Source organism: Octopus bimaculoides, chromosome 4, assembly GCF_046866305.1.
Source record: "Octopus bimaculoides isolate indiv1 chromosome 4, ASM4686630v1, whole genome shotgun sequence".
In the NCBI taxonomy this organism is placed as follows: domain Eukaryota; kingdom Metazoa; phylum Mollusca; class Cephalopoda; order Octopoda; family Octopodidae; genus Octopus; species Octopus bimaculoides.
Window position 1 is genome coordinate 58,476,931 of NC_142931.1, and position 23,152 is coordinate 58,500,082.

Sequence of the window (23,152 nt, forward strand, 5' to 3'; positions counted from 1 at the left end):
ATGCATCACCTTTACCTTTGTAGCGGTTGATTATGGTGCTGCTACACCAGTCATTGGGTATGACTCCTTCATGTATCACCTGATTGACTATACAGGTGACTAGACTATAGCCAACACTGCCAGATATTTTAAGCATCTCTGCAGTGATTCCTGATGGACTGGGGGCTTTCCCTGCCTTAATTGCTTTATCTACCAAGGTACTGTCAATTCGGATAGCTGGTCCCTCTGTTGGATCGACATTCAGCAGACTCTCTTTCTCCCATTCATTCTCTTCATTTAGCAACCTTTCACAGTGGCGCTCTTCATTCTTTTCTTCTTTCAATACTTCAATCTTCTAGGTTTAGTTTCCAACAAATTTACCACCATTTATAGAAAATCTCAAACAATAACTTACAATATTTTTTTCATCAATGGCTCTCTTTAGAACAGGCTGTAGCTGTATAACATGGGGCAATAATTTCTGTACAGTGTAAGGAAATCTGAAATACAGATATATATAAACATGTAATTCATATGCATATATATATATATACACACAGAAGACCATTCAATATTTCAATGACTATCAAGCGCTATTAACCCAAGAGTACTACACACACACTACCTGCACACACATCTATATGTACAACTAACATTTACACACAAATTGTTTTACAGGTAATACAACCTTCAAACATGTTTATATTAAGAAACCTGACAGATTTATAGCATACATAGTATCAGGAGTGGCTGTGTGGTAAGTAGCTTGTTTACCAAACACATGGTTCCGGTTTCAGTCCCACTGCATGGCATCTTGGGCAAGTGTCTTCTACTATAACCTCGGGTCGACCAAAGCCTTGTGAGTGGATTTGATAGATGGAAACTGAAAGAAGCCCATCATATATATATATATATATATATATATATATATATATATATATATATATATATATGTATATGTGTGTGTGTGTGTATGTTTGTGTATGTGTGTGTATGTTTGTGTGCCTGTGTTTGTCCTCCCACCATCGCTTGACAACTGATGTTGGTGTGTTTACATCCCCGTAATGTAGCGGTTCGGCAAAAGAGACTGATAGAATAAGTAATAGGCTTACAACTAATAAGAGTTGGGACCACTTTGTTTGACTAAAGGCGGTGCTCCAGCATGGCCGCAGTCAAATGACTGAAACAAGTAAAAGAATCATCATCACATGTCTGCTTCTCTGTGCAGATATGGGTGGGATGTGACATCCTGAGACTATCCAATGGACAGATGCACCTTCTGATGCCAACCCTTATTTGTTTTCAATTAAGGTATTTTATTCTGTCATCACACATCAAATCACTGAGCTGCACCAGTTTTTGTTCATGGAGGATAGAAATGTTATCATAGCCCAAGCATGATTAAATATGAAGACATGAAGGGACAAATACACACACACGTTTCTTGGAACAAACAGGAAAAATAGAACTCAATAAGTGTATACATATCTTTACTTAGCTGTAATGAAACAGAAATGACTCAAGGGTTGAGATGTTGCATTTAACATCTTTTGGTAAGTGCAATATACAAAACTTTGCCGTCAATCACATTTCACTCACATTTTAGTCTACCTAAGGCTAAAGTAGAAGACATTTGCACAAAGTATAATACAATGGGATCAAAACTACATGGTTGCAAAGCAAATTTCTTATACTGCACAACCATAACTGTACCTATATAATTATGTCCTGTCAAGTATTGCTATGTACACAGTGCACTGTTATGTACATATTAATTACTTGTAAGGTGCATGGCTCAGTGGTTAGAGCATCAAACTTACGATTGTGAGGTTGCGAGTTCGATTCCTGGACCGGGTCATGTGTTGTGTTCTTGAGCAAGACACTTTATTTCATGTTGCTCCAGTTAACTCAGCTGTAGAAATGAGTTGTGACATCACTGGTGCTAAGCTGTATCGGCCTTTGCCTTTCCCTTGGATAACATCAGTGGTGTGGAGAAGGGAGGCTGGTATGCATGGGCGACTGCTAGCCTTCCACAAACAATCTTGCCCTGACTTGTGCCTCGGAGGGTAACTTTCTAGATGCAATCCCATGGTCATTCATGACTAAAGGGGGTCTCCTCTTCAATTACTTGTAGGAACACTGTATTTTGTTATGCAACCATAACATACTATGAAGTACATTAAATGCTTTATAAGTCAATACTGTATCCTAAGTCAGTATAACTGTGAAATAATTGAAGCTCTTAATAACTACTTGGTCTAAATTAATTTTTTTTCTTCTATTAGCTAATCAACTTCAAAGAAAACTTACCTGTGGGAATCTGGATGTGCTAAGATGGCACACAAAACATCAGCAGCTGTTTCAAACAGGTCGCTATTCTGCATCATCTTAAATAGATGTACAATGAGCTCCTCTCCTTCATGAAGTGGAATTCCAAATTCTGCCCAACTATTAATACATTTCAGAGTTTCCAGTTTCATATTAGTTGGAGAAGAAGCCATTAAATTTTCAAGTAATGTAATTACTGTAGAGAGGAAACAATGTTATATTCTAAATAAAAAGAAATTCAGTTCATAAAATGTAATTCATTGGTTTGTTTTATGTCCATTTTTCCATCTTAGCATGAGTTAGGTGAATACATATTACTGAGGTATTGTTTTACAGTTGGATATCCTTTATATTGCTAACCATTACTTGTTTTTCAAGTGAAAGAGTTTTCATTCGACTTTGTATAGTTTCTGTCTACCGAATTTACTCACAAGGCATTAATTGACTTGCAGCTATATTAGAAGACACTTGCCCAAGGCCCCAACAACTATTTCAACTCTATATCTTTACTGTTCTCTTTTCTTTTTCATAAACTATTTTTCTTTAAGTTATATTCAAAAAGGAAAAAAAAAAATATATTTTATCATAAAGATGAAATAAAGAAAATCTTCACTTGTTACATAAATTTTTCTGTATCAGCATTATCCTTTATTGGAATGCTTTTTTTTTCATAGCTGATACTGCTAACTACATAATTATTAAATAAGATTAGGTCTTCAGTTGAGGTAATTCAAGCAAATCTAACTCTTTGTCTGTATTATAATAAAATTTGAACTTATGACCATGTTTTCAGCCATATAGCAGAAAAAGATAGTGTTCCCCTTTAAGAATTTCTAAATAGATTTGATATCTATAGTTCTAAATTACTTTCTCATATATAATGATGATAAAAGAACATAAACATTTAATGAAGTCATTACATTATGTGCGCACTATGTTTGCATAAATACTGTTGTTATGAAAATGAAAGTTTCAAAGGTGCAAAGAAAAAACTTCTGTAACTGCATTCATTCATGTATAGCATGCATTTTCTCCTATCATTGATTTAAATCCTGGGTCACGTGAATGTGTAATACAACCTTTCTAGTTGCGTCTCAAACCTAAATAGTCTCTTCTATGAGACCTAACACTTTCTAAGTTTTCTAGGATCTACCTCTAGTAGAGAGAACCTTCCACTGTCAAGTCATTTCACTTTTTCATCTGATGTGCACTGTCCATTCTTATTACATGCAGATACCTAGTCTCATGTATGCAAATATCTGTCAAAGCCTAGTTAGTGCTTTAATTCAATCGTATTCAATATTTCTCATAGCTCAAGGCGATGAGCAGGCAGAATCATTAGCATGCCAGGCAAATTTTTAGCAGCATTTCATCTGTCTTTATGTTCTGAGTTCAAATTCCACCAAGGTCATCTCTACCTTTCATCATTTCGGGATTTTAATTGACCAACCCACTCCCTTAGAGGTAGCTGACTTCGCACCAAAATTTGAAACCAATATTTCTCATAGCTTAATAATCTACATCAAATGGAACACACTCAATTCACTCTTGCTTTAGGTTGATAAACTTTTCATATAAATTTAAAATCTTACCATCCTTAAGTTCATTGCTGAGATAGTTCTTTACAACTCCTTTTCTGTATTGCGGGAGATAAACACTAAAAAACTAATAGAACATAATAGAATTTGTGTTAAGAAAGAAAATAGAAAAAACATAATATGAAGATGACACAAACATTCAAATTTGTATTCTGTCAATTGGATATATCTGATAACTGAGTAATTTGAATTATATGTTATTTATAACAAGTATATTGTCAGAATTCACATCTTTGATCAGTTTCCTTCAAAAACTGTCATTAAAAATTAAAAGTGCTTTTTGCTCATTAGCTTTTATTTATTAGCCCATAACATTTTTAAAATTTAGCCTGAGTACAGGTAATTTAAAGATTTTAATCATAATTAATATTATCATCAAATTACAAATAGATAAATTGATGGTGGTGAAATGCAAGCAAGAAGAGTTCCATAGTGATGTAGTTATGAAGGAAAAAGGAATTGGAGAAATGTGTTTAGTGTAAAAGTAAGGAAATATTCAATTTTTAGTTACATTTAGGTTCTGAGGTTTTAGTACTTTGTTATTGTATTTTTATATATAATGCTTCCTTATTATGCAAGTAAAATTGATCTTCATGTTGTTTCTATGAAAAAACTCTTTTCATAAGGCATAATATGTGGAACAGATGATACAGGTTTATATAAATTTGGTATAAAAATTGTTGCAAGTTTGAGATAACAGGTTCTGTTACAGTAATGGTTAGATGAAAAATATAAATCTTTCATTTTGTATCCCCCACCACCACTTTTTTTTTCACTTAAACACACTTTAAATTTTGAAGTATGAAGCCATATGTCAATTGCAATGTAACTTTATTGTTTCCCTTGCAGATCTACCACAACCTCATTTACCAAGAGGTCCTTGTTATGTGAGCTCAAGGGTGCTGATGCCACATAAAAAGCACCTGTACAAGTGCCATATATAAGGCATCCATGTTGGTGCCACTTCAAAAGCACCCAGAACATTGGATAGTGGTTGGCACTAGGAAGGGCATCCAGCCATAGAAACCATGCCAAAACAGACAATTGGAGCTTGGTGCAGCTCTTTGGGAAGCCAGCTCTTGTCAAGCTGTCCAACTCATGTCAGCATGGAAAACAGATATATGATGATGATGACAATGATGACGTGACTCATACATTACTATATTATAAGTTTTATTTATATTTCATATTAAATAAAACTATTTCCTTGTTCATTATGTCCTTTTTTTATGCTCTATTCAGAGGTGAAGATAGCCAGGCAAAAGGAGGAAGAAACTATGGGTTATACTCAGACTAGAGACCTAGTCTGGATGCTTGCAAATGAGTGGACTCTACAAAAGGAGTCAAAGGGTCAACTGGTGGTATTAAACAGGTCAACAGATTATGCCTACTATTTAAGAACTGAATGGGCTTCTATGCAGTTTCATCTATTTAGATTCAGTTACAAAGCTTCATGTAACCTGAGGATATAGAAGAAAATGCATATTCAGAATACGGTGCAATAGGATCAAACCAAGCATCATTTGATTGTGAAGTAAAACTTCTTGACTACACAACCATAACTGCAGATGTGTTTTGCAAAAAAAAAACTGTTCTGGCTGTTTTGTTGGATTTATCAATTATTATGTTCTGTTTATGAATTAAAAATATACAAGGACTACTTCAATCACTCCTTTCTTGTAGATTAACCAAAGGATATAGCAGTTTTTCTGGGGACTTAGAATACCTAGGTGATTATTTAAATCAATCTAGGATTTTTTTAAAATCTAAATAAATGAAAAGAAATCTGAGAGATTTAGTTAATGAAAATAACATAAAAATGTAAAAAAAAAACATACCTCTTCTGGAATAACAGTCAAAGTTTCAATTAAAGCTTCACATAAATTATATTCCTGTCAAACAAAGAACAAAGATGCTTTCAGTTCATTATTTATGAGACTGACCACCAATAACAAACTTTGTATATAAATACTTGCATGTGTGTGTATGTGTGTGTGTGTGTATATATACAGAGAGATAGAGAGAGAGAGAGAGAGAGAAAAATGGGTAAATTGTCAGCATTTTATATTTTTAATTTCAAACATGCGATTTTTTAAAAATGTTTTTGATTTTGCTGACTACACAATATAGTAGGGACAGTTGGGCACTGTCTGTAAGAAAAACAGCACCATGACGCAAATCACTCTGCCAGAAATTTGGAAACGACATGCTGTACTGCTTGGCATTCACAATGGAAGTTCCAATACAAACGTCTTAGAGTGTTTGGGTGTCAATCTGAGGACAGTGTAGAGGATTTGGAAAGTGTTGGATGGTTCTAATGGTGATTACGAAGGTACAGCAGCTCAGAAAATTCACTCTCATAAGAAAAGAACTGAATTTTTGGTGAGATCCAGGTCATGATTGACAACAATCCCTACAAGTCAATCAGGTCCATCACCAGGGACATGGGAGTGTCTGAGTTTTTATCAGGCAGGTAGTGCATGAAGACATTCGGTATTCCTCATACAAGAAGGAAAGGGGCCAATTTTTATCCCAAGCCATGAAGGTTCTCAGGATCTATCCAGCCATGTGGTTGGAAGCAAGCTTCTTACCACACAGCCATGCCTGCACTTTCGTTCAAATAAATTTTATTTATATAAAAAACTTCAAGATACTTACACTGACATTAGGAAAATTAGACTGACTGAACGTTTCCCTGAGATTAGAGACTGGCTTGGGCCACATACTAGGTATTGTTTGAAGCACCAATGAGGAGAACTAAAAAAGAAAACATGGAAATAGAAAGAATGTTGTATTAGCACACATGTATTCTAGCTTCATAAAATATATTTATCTAGATTTAACTGCCAAATTCCATGCAGGTGAGTGATTAGTACTACTCCTTGTAATATGTTACAAATATGCATTCAGGTATGTTCTAAAATAATGTTTCTCATGGATGGGACACCTCACTCCACGTGGTTGTGCATGTGGGAGGGAGATTGAAAAAGAAACATTGCCAAATTCAATAAATGAAGATGATTTAAAACTTTTTAAACTTGTCCAATACCACGGTAGAGAAAAAAATAATTATACAGATACAAACTCCTATTTTGTTTTCTGTGTAACCCTCTAGCATTTAAACTAGCTATATCCAGCCAAAATATTCTGCCTCTTTCATGTTCAAACATCTCATACTTGCTCTACAATGTCATTCTAAAAATAAACAATCACATCATCGAAATCTTGAAGCCATGAGATAATGCATGATAAATTTAAAACAATGTAAATAAACAAGCAGTACATTTGTTAATACAGAGAGGTGGGAAGAACTAATAATGTATTGGGAGAGAGGCTGTTGGTATTTTTCACTTTGAGAACCAGAGTTCTTAACTAATTCAGTGATGATAGAAATCATCCTTCCTCAAATCTTTCAGCTATAAAACTGTTCTGTATGTCTATATTGAACAATGTTTTCTTTTCCTTTGTCTCTCTCTCTCTCACTATATACATATACTAGCAGAAGAAATACCCAGTGTTGCCCAGGTTAAAGAAAATAATGAAATTTAAAAATGCCATCTAGATTATGCAGGTCTCAACTGCTAGTAGCTGAGATACCAACTTTCTATGCAATTCTCCAACCCATGCCAACATGGAACATAGACGTTAAATGAAATGTGAAAAGAAAGTTTTCAACTCATATATGTATACAAACACACGTTTGTCTAACTTATTTCACAAACACACGTCTGTCTAACTTATTTTGTAACCAAAAACAGGTACAGATTATAAACAATGAAAGCCATGCGGGGAGTACACACTCACACACACAAACAGACAGCGAATGTATCACATTGCTTCACTTTTATACACACAGATATACGTTCATGCATGTCAGGCGAAAAGTGAAAGTGTAATAGTAATACTTTAACACTTCTGTATATGACATGGACACTTCTGTATATGACATGGACACTTCTGTATATGACATGGACACTTCTGTATATGACATGGACCTACTATTCATGTAAGTGCCTCATACTGTGTTTTCTGTCTTGCCATTTTTATCACTGAGAATGTAGAGGTTCTTTTCATCACCAACTCTAGAACATCCAACATACAGCTGACCATGTGAGAAGCAAGGTTGAAGGAGGTTAAGTCCCACCACCTTTAGAGATTGACCTTGTGCTTTATTGATAGATATTGCAAAACTAAGTTTGACAGGAAACTGCAGTCTCTTGAACTGAAAGGGGAAATCATTTGAGATGAGAGGTATCCTTGGAATGAAGACATTCTCACCCATCATGTTGCCATGATCAAGAAGAGGTTTCTCAGCTGCATAGGAGACTTGCACATTTGTGTCTCTGTCAGAGTGGCATCCCAGTGTGCATCATCTTCCAGAAGACCTCTGAGATGGCAAGCCTGGTGATATGTTTGACATACTGTGTTATCAACTGTACATAAAGCTGTAAATGATTTGGTGTAATATAAGCCTTAGATAGTAGCACTCTGAGTAGTTGGGATGGACAACATAGACTCTGCCAAATGTGTCTGATTTCTTGATTCCCAGATGATGTGCGGGTGCTCCAAGTGCATGTCTTTCCCATTTGTTTTGGTACCAGGTATAGAATTGTGGAACTTTATTGTATAGCAGTTTTGTAGCAAATTCATCATCTTGACAGAGTTTGAAGAATGCTGTGGGTGTGGTATTTTTGGAAGCTTCCATTTGTAGTTAGACTGTGTCTGTCAATGTGCTGTCTCTGAAATGAAGGACAATGTCACGCTTGTCATGTTCTTGCTCAACCAGAAACACAGCTATTTCATTTGCTGCTGGCACATGAAACCTCCCTCCATGTTGAGCAGATGATTTCTTGTCTGATCTGATAACTACCTTGTAATCCATAGAGTCAGGTGAAATTGTTTCAAGTGCAATCTTGAAGCTTCTGATCAGGTTGTTGTTGTTATGCAGCATCTTTTGTAGAGAGACTACAATGTTCATCCTGATGCCGGAAATGTTCTTGCACCTCTTTTGCCCTTCTTGTTGAGAATCACCCATAAAATATATTTGAAGGAATTCTGGTGATATATTTGACAGAGGTAGTAGAGAGCCAATCCGATGATAAATCTGACCTTGGACCTTGAAAGTTTGCATGAATCCTGGCTCAGTTATATCTCATGTAGCTCTAAATGATGTCATCTGTAGTGCAGAACTGTAATGTCTAATTTTGTTTTGGAAGTGCTTGGAATCTTGGTCAGTTGATGACAACAGTATCTTCAATGGCTCTGGATTGCAGGGAGTTTAACCTTTCCACCAGAAAAGTGTCAAATTTGTTGGCATAACTACAGATTTCTGCCCCCACCCCCAATTTGGATGATCATGACTTTCATAAAAATGGTTATTTTTTTAATAACATTTTCTGCATCATATGACCAAATCAGTGCAGTCTCCTCTCTTACACACTGCATATAATTACTCTTATGCTTAACTTTCTCCCAATACACTAATGTACTGTCAAACATGTATAATGACATTGCACATACAACAGCGTGTACCAGCTTTGTTCCTCTCTAGTTTATGCATATCCTCTGCATCCAGGGTCCATGTCACACTACTATGTAGCATTGCAATTCATACACATGCATCATACAATCTTCCTTTCACTCAGAGAGAGAGTGACTTTTGGTTGCCAATAGAGGTAAAAGCTCTCATCCTAAACTAAAGTAGGAGAAACATAATCACTCTCTGTATTAAGTAAATGAAATGAGCATTACTTACTGCTAAACATAATCTTGTAAAAATTAGTCGGGGGCCATTTGCATATTCGATAATCTTTTCTAATAACTTGGTCTTCAAAGTTTCATAATCATTTTGAGGAACTTCATGCCTTTAAAATAAATCAATAAAACTATAAAATAGAATCCAAATAATGTAATGAAATACATAATATTTTGCTATTTCTTTTTTAAATAAAAAATATTTATATTGATATATTTTTGTTGCTTAGCACCAGGTAGACCTTCTTTAGAAAACCCGATATCAAAACATTTCAGCTGTAACCAACATGTCTTTTTAGTGGTCTATCTAATGTGTCTTTCATTGTTTATGTGAGTTGTGAGATTTAGTCAGTATTTCTAGTAAGTCAAGCAACTTCACGGAGGCTCCCTAAATGGCTTGTTTTATATATGAATATATGAGAGGTCTTCTGGAGAAACCTGGGTTCAAATTCAACACTTATAGTTTAAATTACAAATTAGTTGAAAAAGACAGATAGTTCTACAATGTAAGTGTGAAAATGAATTAAACTGAAGTTTTCTGTCTATCAGACCATTATTTATCATTGAGGTTATTTGAAATAGCAAATTATGTGTCATTAGTTCACATCTGCTGCTGGTTGTTTTGTTGTCCCTATGGACAGGACACATCATTTTCTCACCTTCATGACCAGCCAACAAAGGAACTACCACATACTTACTTTATCTGCTAGAAATAGTAGCCAAATCTCCCCCTACTGTTTTAAAAAAAGGATAGACCATATATAAAATGAAACATTTAAAAAGTTCGCTACCCAACCACAGGGTTTCAGGTTCAGTTCTATTGCAGGGAACCATGGGCGAGTGTCATCTACTATAGCCTCTGGCCAACCAAAGGCTTTTAAATGGATTTGGTAGACAGAAACTGAAAAAAGCCCTTTGTGTACACACACACACACACAACAGGTCATCCCATAAGTTCTGTCCGATTTTACCTTTTTTAAAATTGAATAAAATTTAATAGTATTTTAGAATGTCTAATAGAATTTTAAATTATTTTTATACATTTCTGTACATTTAAACTAATTAAATATTATTTTAAATAGAATTAAAATTTCTTTGATTAAAACCCTTTCTAACATGGAAGTATCCAAAGAGCATTTGAGGCACATAATGCTTTATGAGTACAAAAAAGGAAACTCTGCAGCCGAAGTGACTCGAAATATACACTCAATTTATGGGAAAGAGTGCTTGAATGAAAGAACTTGCAGAAGATCATCATCATCATCATCATCGTTTAACGTCCGCTTTCCATGCTAGCATGGGTTGGACGATTTGACTGAGGACTGGTGAAACCGGATGGCAACACCAGGCTCCAATCTAATTTGGCAGAGTTTCTACAGCTGGATGCCCTTCCTAACGCCAACCACTCAGAGAGTGTAGTGGGTGCTTTTACGTGTCACCCGCACGAAAACGGCCACGCTCGAAATGGTGTCTTTTATGTGCCACCCGCACAAGCCAGTCCAGGGGCACTGGCAACGATCTCACTCGAAAATCCTACGGGAGCCAGTCAGGCGGTACTGGCAACGGCCACGCTCAAAATGGTGCATCTCATGTGCCACCCGCACAAGAGCCAGTCCAGGGGCACTGGCAACGATCTTACTTGGCTTGCCGGGTCTTCTCACGCACAGCACATTTCCAAAGGTCTCGGTCAGTAGTCATCGCCTCGGTGAGGCCCAATGTACGAAGGTCTTGCCTCACCACCTCAGCCCAGGTCTTCCTGGGCCTACCTCTTCCACGGGTTCCCTCAACTGTTAGGGTGTGGCACTTTTTCACGCAGCTATACTCATCCATTCTCACCACATGTCCATACCAGCGCAATCGTCTCTCTTGCACACCACAACTGATGCTTCTAATGTTCAGCTTTTCCCTCAAGATACTTACACTCTGACGGGTATTCACATTGACATTACACATCCAACGGAGCATACTGGCTTCATTCCTTGCGAGCTTACGTATGTCCTCAGCAGTTACAGCCCATGTTTCACTGCCATGTAGCATGGCTGTTCGTACGCATGCGTCATACAGTCTGCCTTTTACTCTGAGTGAGAGTCCCTTTGTCGCCAGCAGGGGTAAGAGCTCTCTAAACTTTGCCCAGGCTATTCTTATTCTAGCAGCTACACTTTCAGCGCACCCACCCCCACTACTAACTTGGTCGCCCAGATAGCGGAAGCTATCGACTACCTCTAGTTTTTCACCCTGTAATGAGATAGAAGTTGTTTCCTGTTTGTTTACAGTCTTTATTGCGCCTGAACATCTGCCACAAACAAAAACTAACTTCCTAGTTAACCTGCCTTTGATGTTGCTGCACCTCTTATGTGTCCATAGCTTGCACCGGGTACATCTTATAGAGTTACTACCTACTCCTTTTCTACATACTGAGCAGGGCCATCTACCTGAAGGGGTTTGTGTTTTATCTACCTTCCTACTTATTAGGATTTTGATTTTAGCTAGGTTGACTCTAAGGCCCTTCAATTCTAGACCTTGCTTCCACACCTGAAACTTCTCCTCTAGTTCTGATAGTGACTCCGCAATTAGGGCAAGGTCATCAGCATAGAGGAGCTCCCAGGGGCAACCTGTCTTGAACTCCTCTGTGATTGCCTGGAAGACTATGATAAATAAGAGGGGGCTGAGGACGGGACCTTGGTGGACCCCTACCTCTACCCGGAATTCATTGCTGTACTCATTTCCCACCCTCACCTTACTGGCAGCATCTCTGTACATGGCTCGCACAGCTCTCACTAACCATTCTTCTATCCCAAGTTTCCTCATTGACCACCAGATAAGGGATCGGGGGACCCTGTCAAAGGCTTTCTCCATGTCAACGAAAGCCAGGTACAGAGGTTTATCCTTAGCTAGGTATTTCTCCTGCAGCTGTCTCACTAGAAATAAGGCATCAGTGGTGCTTTTACCTGGCACGAACCCAAACTGCATCTCATCTAAATTGATTCGCTCCCTAATTAGTTGGGCTATGACTCTCTCTGTAACTTTCATAACCTGATCTAACAGCTTGATGCCTCTGTAATTATTTGTATCTAAAGCGTCACCTTTACCTTTGTAGCAGTTGACTATGATGCTGCTACACCAGTCATTGGGTATGACTCCTTCGTGTATCACCTGGTTCGTAATACGGGTGACTAGGCTATAGCCAACACTGCCAGATATTTTGAGCATCTCTGCAGTGATTCCTGATGGGCCAGGGGCTTTCCCGGTCTTCATACTCTTAATTGCTTTGGTTTGCAAAATTCAGAAATGGAGATTTCAGCCTTGAAGATTAAGATCAAAGAGGACGTCCAGTTGAGTTTGATAAGCTCCTTGAGGCATTACTTGAATAAAATTCTGCATTATCAGTTGAAGAATTGGCAATAAAGCTTATTTCAAACCATACAACTGTTCATCGTCATTTTCAACAACTTGGAAAGGTTCCTAAACTTAGAAAATGGGTGCCTCATGAATTGTCTGAAAGCAACTGCAAATCCCGAGTTGACATCTGCTCTTCTCTCCATGCTCACAAACTCATTTTACCCTTTTTGGATAGACTTGTGACTGGTGACAAAAAATGGATCTTCTATTGAAATGTTAAACGTTGTAAACAGTGGCTTGGAAAAAAAGCTCAACCACAACCGAGAAGGGAACTTCATGGGGAAAAAGGTTCTTCTCTCTATCTGGTGTGATTGCAAAGGAGTAATTCACTTTGAATTGTTACTACCTAATGCAACAATCAATGCTCAAGTCTACTGTCAGCAATTAGAGTGTTTGAACCAAGCTTTGAAGAAAAAAAGACCCGCTTTAGTGAATCGAAAAGGAGTGATGTTTCATCAGGACAATGCGCGACCCCACACTGCAAAGATCAAATCACAGATGATCGAAGAGCTTGGTTGGGAAAAAATTCTTCATTCTCCTTATTCTCCTGACCTTGCTCCTTCAAACTACCGTTTGTTTTGTAGTTTATAGAATCATTTGGGGGACATAACTTTCACAAGCCAGGAGGAGGTCAAAACTGACATTTCAGTGTTCTTCACTTTGAAACCAAAAGTGTTTTACATTGATGGGATTAAAAAGCTTGTAAAATAGATGGAAGGAAGTCATAGATAATCAGGGAAAGTAGATTGATGATTAAATTTCAATTAAATATAACATTTGATCACTTGTTTTCTTTATTCAAAATTCGGACAGAACTTATGGGATGACCTGATGTATATCTCACCATGACTGGCAGTATTTTAACATCCACTTTTTCATGGCAACATGGGTTGGACAAAATATATTAAGGTGGATTTTATATGAGTGGATACCTTTCCTATCACCAACACTCACCTGTTTCCAAGTAAGGTAATATTTCTCCATGACCATGTACATTTTCACAAATGACTGGAAGCAAAGGACGCTGTTTGCATGATGGTGACATGTTTACAACTATCGTGCAATGTCAACCAAAGAGACAGTAACATACACACATAAATACAATAGACTTCAATCTTCTTGTCTTGACATCAAGTGATAGTTGTAAGTGAGTATCACCAGCATATCAGTGGTGTCCTTCAGTTTCAATCATCTGTGAAAACATATCCAATCAAAGAGAAATATTACCTTGAAACAGGTGAGGGTTGGCAACTGGAAGGGCATCCACATGTAGAAAATCTGTCTTAATGGATTTTATTCAACCAATGTGAGCATGGAAAAGCAAACATTAAAACAACAATGATGTTGATGATGAAATAAATATTGCCAAGATCAACTACCTTTCATCATGATCAATAAAATATAAATAAAATATTGTGGTTGATATATGACAATAGCCTCTACTCAATTTGTGCTAATGAAACAAGGCATTATGTGTAAGACAGAGTAAAATTTTAGTACATAAAAGCACCACATAAGAACCTATTTTGTATGTTATATTTTAAATTTAGTATTAATTTTTTCAAAAGTTAGTTATCTTGCTGTAGTCTCACTTCCTTAAATTTTTTTTAAGATATACAATCAGTCAACAGTTTTTAAAAATATAACAAAATATTTAAAGAGAGTAACTCACCAAAACTTGGATATTTTCTGGTGCAGGCAACTTGCAGCAAAAAACTGCACTTCTGGACTCTAAAGGATGAAAACAAAATAACAATTCAATTGAAAGATAAATAAAATAGTTTTAATAAATTCCTAATTAAATAAGGTAATTATATATTTTTTAGTTAAAATCATGCAGCAAAAACTAAGTAGAACATTAAAAGCTGAGTGTCAAGTTCAAGATAGTAATATTTCATGAAATGAATAAAGTTCAATCAACAATAATACAATCTTTTCTCATAATTTGTCTGGAGTTGACAACCAAATTGCACCGTTTCATTAGACAATATTGATAAAAGCTTCCTTCTTGTTTAGTAACTTGAAGCTAATTGTTGTCATTTTTGTTTCTTGTTGAATAGTCTGGGTCAGTTCTAAAGGTTTCCAATCAAATGCATGCAGCAAATTCATAGACCCTGTATTCCCAGTAACTCATGAATTGCTGTACTGTATTGTCATTTGAGCTGCTTGATTTAATAATATAAATGTCTCCTAAATACAAGGGGCTTCCAAAGGTCACTGCTTGGAACCAGATTCTTGACATTAAAAATATGAGACAAATTTCCCCTTTGGCACAACACCAATCTATTACAATTAACATTCTTAGAAGATATGGTATATATTCCCAACTGTTCATTTCATCCTTCTTTACGTTTTGAGTTCAAATTTCGCTAAGATCAGGTTTGCCTTTCATCCTCTTGGGATCGATAAAATAAAATCAATGTAAGTGGCTTATCCTCAACCCCGAACTTACTGGCCTTGTGTTGAAATTTGAGACCAATATATTCCCAACTATTTAGTTCACGAACATATATAGTTAAGGCAAATATGCAATGAAATACCAGCAGTGAATTTGAAGTCAAGGTTTATGAGCTGGTAGTCTAATACCAAATTCACTCAGCCATTATGCACTTGCTCAATATGGCAATTACATTTGCAAACCTCAGAACAATATGTTCACAGTAAAGATAAAATGATCAGTCACAGTTAGCACAGTCTTTCAAATCAGAATACTGTTTGAACATAATATGACAAAAGTTACTCAAGCAAACATTTGTTCTAACGATACAAGAAATACACTACAAAACTTTGACTATGAACAGTGGTAAGCATATCTAAAACAAATGTCCATTATTATGATACTACTAACATTACCAATTATATTAAAGAAGCTATTAAAGAACCAAAGGTAATAAATTCAGGTAAATTAGTTACTGTACCTGGTTAGGGTCAAGAAGTTGCCAAACAAATACCCATGCTTCAGGTGCTACCCGGGCTTTAGTTAGCCAAGTATGAACTTGAGGTTTCTGATCAGAACTGAAATAGAATTGGCTCACAGCCTAAAAGAATGAAATATTAACAAACAACTCATTATTATATGGTGTTTGAACATTTCATATATATAAATGATAAAAGATGAAATAGTGATGTTTTGGCTATTAAATATTATATTATTCTGCTCTTTGTATTGAGTAATGGTCAGTCACTCACACACATATATAAATATATATACATATATTTTTATATGACAAAACCATTAGCACATATATATGCATATGTGTGTGTACATATTTCTTTTTCTTAGAGAAAATATTTTGATGAGTATTTTGCATCATATTCCATATTTATATGAGAAAGGAAAATAATTAAATCAATACATAACTTATATATACAAATGATATTTACTTAGATTTGACTGCTTGAGAGGATTAATGATTTCAGAAACAAATTTGGACCTTTGCTTAATATGAAAATGATTAAGTGACAAAAAAAAAAAAGTTAGACCTAAAAATCACCGAAAGGGAACTTTTATGTTGTTAGTTTAAACTGTTCACACTTTGCAACAGTCAATGGTAAGTATTACTAATTATAATGAAGAAATAAGTGTTTTTCAGTGGTAATTTTTCTCATGCTTAGTTTACAAACATAAGTATGTAGAGATCCTCAAGTTACAACAAACCTGTATAACATTACTTGATGTAAATTCCATTTTTCAGAACAGCTCCATTATCTCTATTAATAGAAATAGTTGCAATGAGTATTTCAATACAGACATGTTACACTTATTTTAAAAAGTAATATTAACTTACACACAAAATCATTTACAAACCAAGACACAAAGAAATTTCTAGTAACATTATTTTTTCATGTCTAAATGTATACTATCCAATCTCAAAATCATTAAAAAAAATAATTTAAAAGATAAGGCAAGCCACATTATTCTGGTCTCTATCAATCATGAGAATAAAGAATAAGAAGATTCAAAACTAAGATCTATTGCTGCAATTATAACTTGTCAGAAATTGAGCATTTTTAAAAGAATTAGTTCTTTAATTTAACGTGCTAGGGGTATGAGCATACTCTCTTTTGGGGAGACGAATGAAGTAACTTTTAACTAGGTATGAATTGAACCCAAGATATGATGATACGATAAAGATGGTACCTACCAAGTAATATTCCTAACATTGTTAGCAGAATCTATAACATTAAACAAGAATTGGTTTTAGTCTGAAGTACGAGTTTTAATGTCTATATGACTTCAGGAAACTACGAAGTAAGGCTATGGTAGATAACTATGTGTTTAAGTTCTTATAGTGACCTAAACATATTGCAATTACCGAGATGTGTTTTAAAAAATTACGGTGAAATTGAAGTAGAGTTCTATCAGAATATGGTGGTTTCGACCTTTTAGCCTTCTAGAATAGCTCTGTATGCTTGTAAAGTGTATTTATTATTATGCTAACTTATATAAAACAATTAAAATTTGTTTATTCAAATGACAAAATAGTTTCATGCAGAAATGCAATGGAAGGTTATAGAGATGGGACAAAACGATTGCAATACAACGTTGTTATAAATATACATGATTGAATGACAAACGTAATTCGGCCAATAACACAGCCTTCGATAAATATTCTTACTTCTTATACAATGAGATGACTTCGTACAAAAACTTCTTGAGATTAAGTAATACCTTACAAAACTTTCCCGTTAGACTGACCAAATTCCTTAATACTTCCTTTTCTTCGTACCCCTCTTCCCAGAAATAATTCTCGTCTTAAATGGAGTTGAAATTGAATTCCCTTAAAAAAAAAACATTGCCTTGAAATTGCAACCGCTACATCCTACACACTTTACTGGGGGAAAAAATCGATAAGATTCTGCATCCTTGTGGTACGTCCTGGAGAACAGATGACGTACAAAACATTGTTATTAGCAGTAAATAGCAAACAATAGTAATTTTTTGTTCTCCACTTTATCTATGTACCATATGTAACGAAAGTGTCTGCATATTAAAGTAGCACGTAATAAAGTTAATCAGGTTTTTAGAATGTTCGTAATTAATTCCAGTTTCGGTGATAATTATAATTACACTATAACGTATGTTTAGTCTCCTACGGAAAGAGAGACCTATATCCGAATGTAAACATGTAACAGATAATCACATAGCCGATTTAAACACAAACGAGTCCGGCTGTCGATAGGATGTCAAAATGTAAACAAGTATTATTTCTTTAATAAACAACTTGATAACATTTACAATCTGAAGATCATACACTTATTACTAACATATATAATAGCTGCATATATAAGCTAGGAACAGTCTGGTGTCTATGATTAAATCTTATTTACTAAAGGAAAATTAACAAAAATCATATTTAAAATTAAGGGAAAAATACTATTTTTTGTTTTCTATTCAAAATGTTTCTTTGTTTTACAATACTGAATTCTCCTTCACGTATACTTATTGTATCATATTTTTTCGTGGCTGATGATAAAAACAAAGTTTAAAACAGACTACAAAATGTGTTTGTAATATGTCTATGTAAAAACTACATCGAAATTACATATGTTAATCTAAGTATGAAAACAGTAATTTCTAAACGACCTGAAATATAAATGCCGCATTGAGAAGTAAACAACATTTACATATCGGATAAATGTGTGTGCGTGTGTGAGTGTTCTGTATGTAATTTACTCAGCTGTTTGTAAATGAAAAAGAAAGAAGCTTGGTAACAAACAAAATACCGCATGGATCAATGTACAAGAGAAATTTAATTAAAGAATAGTTTAAGTATCTCAGAATAAATAACAAAGGAAATGTACCTTAATGACAAGAAAATACGCTTAAAAGTAATTAGAAGTGATATAAATGTAAGAAAAGGCCGGGAAACTTAAGTCGGAATACCATAAGATGTCTCCCCACCTAAGTGTTCTCAGTCGTTTCATTATCACAATCTACACTCACTTCCGTTTGCTGCTTTCTTTCTCATTTGTCTTCAGTTTCCCCCACCTTCAGGAGTGTGGACATTGGAAAACCTGAATTACTTCCCTTGTTTTAATTAGCAATCAGACAATTAATTTCATTTAATGCGTCATTTAGAGACAGTGCTTATTATTAATATAAATTTATGTTATATCTCAATCAGAAAAACGTATCAATAAGTTTTAGGGAAAATGAATTCAATGTTTTGTTACTGAAGGCAAATAAGTTGAAGCAAAACAAAATAATTTTGTGTACATAAAAATCAATGTACTTTACTTGATTTCGTTTATTTATTATTATTAATTTTTTTTTGCACACTAGAGTAGACAGCTTGCCTTTTCAGATATGTGCTGTAGTTGGGGAAATATTCTGATGTAAAATAAGTATAGGAAAATCTCAGTAGGTACATATAAAACTAATGGAGAGGAAAAGTGTTTGAAAAAATGGGGCTACTTAAAATTTTCATAGTCCAAAGGAAAGTATTTGAAATGAGTAAAGAAGGTTAAAACTTTGGATACATTAAAAAAAAAACATCTCCATAATTGATAAAAATAAGAAAATAATGAAGGATGGAAAATAAATGAGCAAGGTTGAAATACTATGCAAAGCAAGCGAAAGAAAGAGACAATGAACCACCATGAAGCAAATCAAAAGTCAAGGTTAAAGTCCTTTCAATTTGACCTCAACTTCACTGATTCCATATTTATAATCAATGAATTAAATAACAAAGGCAGCGAACTAGCAGACTTGTTAGCACACCAGTCAAAATGCTTTGCAGCATTTCTTCTGGTTTTACACCATAAGATCAAATTCCACTGAGGTCAACATTGCCTTCCATTCTTTCAGGATTAATAAAATTAAGATCAGTTGACCACTGGGATTGGTGTGAAATTTCAAGCCTTGTGTATATAGAAGAAAGCAATGAATTAACAATTTAAAAAAATATTCTTGATATTTTCCAGTGAGGACAGTCTTTCCATAAAGTACAGTATAGTAAAGAAAAAATAATAATCATATTAATGTTTATGTAAAGTAGTATAATGCATGTGAAAATGAGGTGCTAGATTTCTAGCTCATAAGTTTGAATCTTACAACAATTGTGTCTTGCTCTAAGCCAGTTGATCTGACAGTCGATTAGCAGGTTCCACCTTACAACAATTAGATGTCTAGCAGAAGAAAGGGCATCTGGTTGTGTAAACTTCTACAACAAAATTACCACATCCATGCAAGCATGGAAAAATGAATGTAAAACAGAATATACTTTATAAACATAACTGAGACTGATAAATTTGAAAATCAAATAGTTCATAAAATATATCTGGAGCTAAACATCAACAGCAAATGGGAATTAAAAAAACTGACTGAATGTCACAAACTCACAATTTTTTGATCATATTTCATCTACACATTTAACTATAACACATACACACACACCAATACCCCACACACCACTCTTCTTCCATACTTGCACACCTCTACCCACATTCACATGCATCACAAAAACACACACACATACACACCACATTGCCGAAACAAAGTATTAAATCCAATAAAAATTAAAAGTAACTAAAAACAATGACACATCTGGTGACCAAAACTTTCCTCTACCTAGCATTCCCTTTTGTGAACCACTAAAACAACAACCCCATGACCTGAAGCTGACACACCTAAATAGACACACTTGTTTACAAAGTTCTACATGCATAAATAAATTCTGAACAAAAGCATAAACCCACATTTAATCAATAAAAAATTTTTCATATCCCTCCATCACAACTCATCCTATAATCTAATTACCACTCAACTGAGCTCAGTAAACTCTAGAAAAAATTTATTGTAACATAGACTATATAAAGCCAAGATTAACTTAATGAATCACAGTCCAACGATAGCTTAGCTAGCTGAAACTTGGGAGTTACTGCCAATATTATTCTAGTTAAAGAATAATGTGTGTATATATATATATTAAAACAAAAAGTTAAATTCTGGCCATAGAGTTACCAAAGGTCTCATATCCGCAAAAGCCACAGCCTTATGGACAGTTCGTCAGACTCTATAAAAAGACAAAAAAAACCTACCACACAGACAATGTTTGCGATCTTATCGAACTGTGCATCCAGAACATCTTAGGGAAGAGGTTTCCTTCAGTCCTCTTTGGTCTCTACAGATATGACACCCTAGCCAACAGGCACACACTAGATAGACTTTGAAAGAACCTAATTAGCACCCTAAGCTCAATAGGACTCAAGATTCCCATTGAGACTAACCTTACCACGGTAGATTTCCTAGATGTTACTTTAGATCTTGGCTCTGGTACATACAGGCCCTATCACAAGCCAAATGAGAAGCCATCCTATATTAGCACAACCTTCTGCCACCTCCTTATAGCGTTCAAGAACCTAGTGAAGGGTGTAAGCAAGAGGGTCTCGAATATATCCTCTAACCAAGATGTCTTTGATGCTAGTGCCCCCTACTACAACAAGGTACTGGCATTGAGTAGGTTTAAGGGCTGCATCTCCTACATGCCAGGCCCTAACACCCAGAAAAAGAAGTGCCATAGAAATGCAGTTTGGTTTGCTCCACCCTTTTCACTCAATGTCAAGACTTGTGTGGGAAGGATTTTATTTAGATTAATAGATAAACATTTCAGACACACACATAGACACAGGCAATTATTTAACAGGCACAACCTTTCGTTGTGCACCTAACATAACAAGCATTCTAACAAGCACCCACAATACAAGGGGAGGCAGGTTGCTCTTGGAGGGTATACAATAACTGTCCAGTAGGAGGCTGATGTGAGGTCGAAAAAGTCATCTATGAAGCTACGGTGACACCTAGACTTGCTATCCGCATTACCAGCAATGTACCACCCAACAGCAAAAATAGCAGATTAACCAGTTCTCACACCAGTACAATTCCCACAGCCAGGGATGATGACTAGTCTGGGACCAGTGACACAGAGTACCACTGCCACAGATGATGAACAAACCATTATCATTAACACCAATAGTGTAACCAGCTCTGCACCATATATTACCACCAGTACAATCGCCACACCCAGAGATGATGACCAATCCAGGACCAGCGACACAGAGGAGGTATCCAGTGTCCCCAGTATCACAACCACAGACAATGACGAAACAATTATCATTGACACCAGTGGGATGACCAGCCCTGCACCATATGTTACCTCCAGCCACACCCACACTAATGCTGGCAGCTACATTGCCAACCATATAACTAGAAATGATAACCACAGCGATAACATGACTGGATCATTGCGCTATATTGACAACGTCAGCAATGGTGTTACCAACAGCATCTCCAGGCCTGGAGCCTACCAGAGATATACCAGGAGTGTGAATATAGCCACATCCCAGGTTTGTAAATATATCAGATCAGCCAGTACATCTTTCAAACATTGCTCCCACAACCACCAGTCATCCTTCAGAGTCCCAGAAACACATTTTGTCATGTCCCAGACCAGCCATGTATGGAACCTCAAAGATCAAGGGACCCCCATGTGCTATCAAGGGGAAAACAGTAGAACATCCAGGCCCATATATTAATGGCAGTGAACTAGGTTCGATAAAATTGATTATATTGTAGTGACACCTGGTTCTGGATGCCATTTTGATTTGTCATATTTTGTGCCACATTTTGCGGGTGATTGGTAGCCATCTTGTTTCTGGCGCCACTACAATCTTTCTATTTTCGTGCTTCTGCACTCCAGGCGGAGCCTTGTAGTGACGGTTGGTTCTGGATGCCATTTTGGAACATTCATCCACACATGCGCAAAGGATTAGAGCTTTCTGGAGATCTGACAGAAGCCCTTTATGCACATGTGCAATCATCATCAGCAGCTAGGTTTGATCACCATTCACCCTTTTTGGCCCCGGCTGTTGACCAGGCAGGACACAGCTGAGACCAGCTCTGTGGAGCTGGAATTCTGATGGTGAGCGACGTTGCGAGTCTGTGAAAATGCCTTTGTATTTTTGTGTTGTGTCTAACTACCAACCCTGCTGCTTCCACACCAAGGCATTCAGGCCACTGATGTCCAAAGATGAGATGTTTATTCAGACAAAATAGATTATCATTGTTATTTGTTGAAAGAGATCCCGTCCTC

The 23,152-nt window shown here is 35.9% G+C and overlaps 1 protein-coding gene across 7 annotated transcripts in view; it reads right to left on the reverse strand.

Annotated features, from left to right (window-relative positions):
• LOC106874703 (importin-13) overlaps positions 1–23,152 on the reverse strand; it is a 64,188-nt gene that overhangs the window by 39,004 nt on the left and 2,032 nt on the right. For 2 of the 7 annotated variants that reach the window (XM_089350809.1, XM_089350810.1), the window contains exons 2-10: positions 16,717–16,769; positions 15,977–16,096; positions 14,731–14,789; positions 9,661–9,769; positions 6,564–6,662; positions 5,744–5,797; positions 3,900–3,972; positions 2,290–2,503; positions 395–479 (exon numbers count right to left, since the gene is read on the reverse strand). In XM_089350809.1, coding sequence (XP_089206935.1) covers positions 395–479; positions 2,290–2,503; positions 3,900–3,972; positions 5,744–5,797; positions 6,564–6,662; positions 9,661–9,769; positions 14,731–14,789; positions 15,977–16,096; positions 16,717–16,746 — 843 coding nt within the window. In that variant the 5' untranslated portion in view covers positions 16,747–16,769. The other 5 variants (XM_089350806.1, XM_089350805.1, XM_089350807.1 and 2 more) reach the window with 5 other exon arrangements.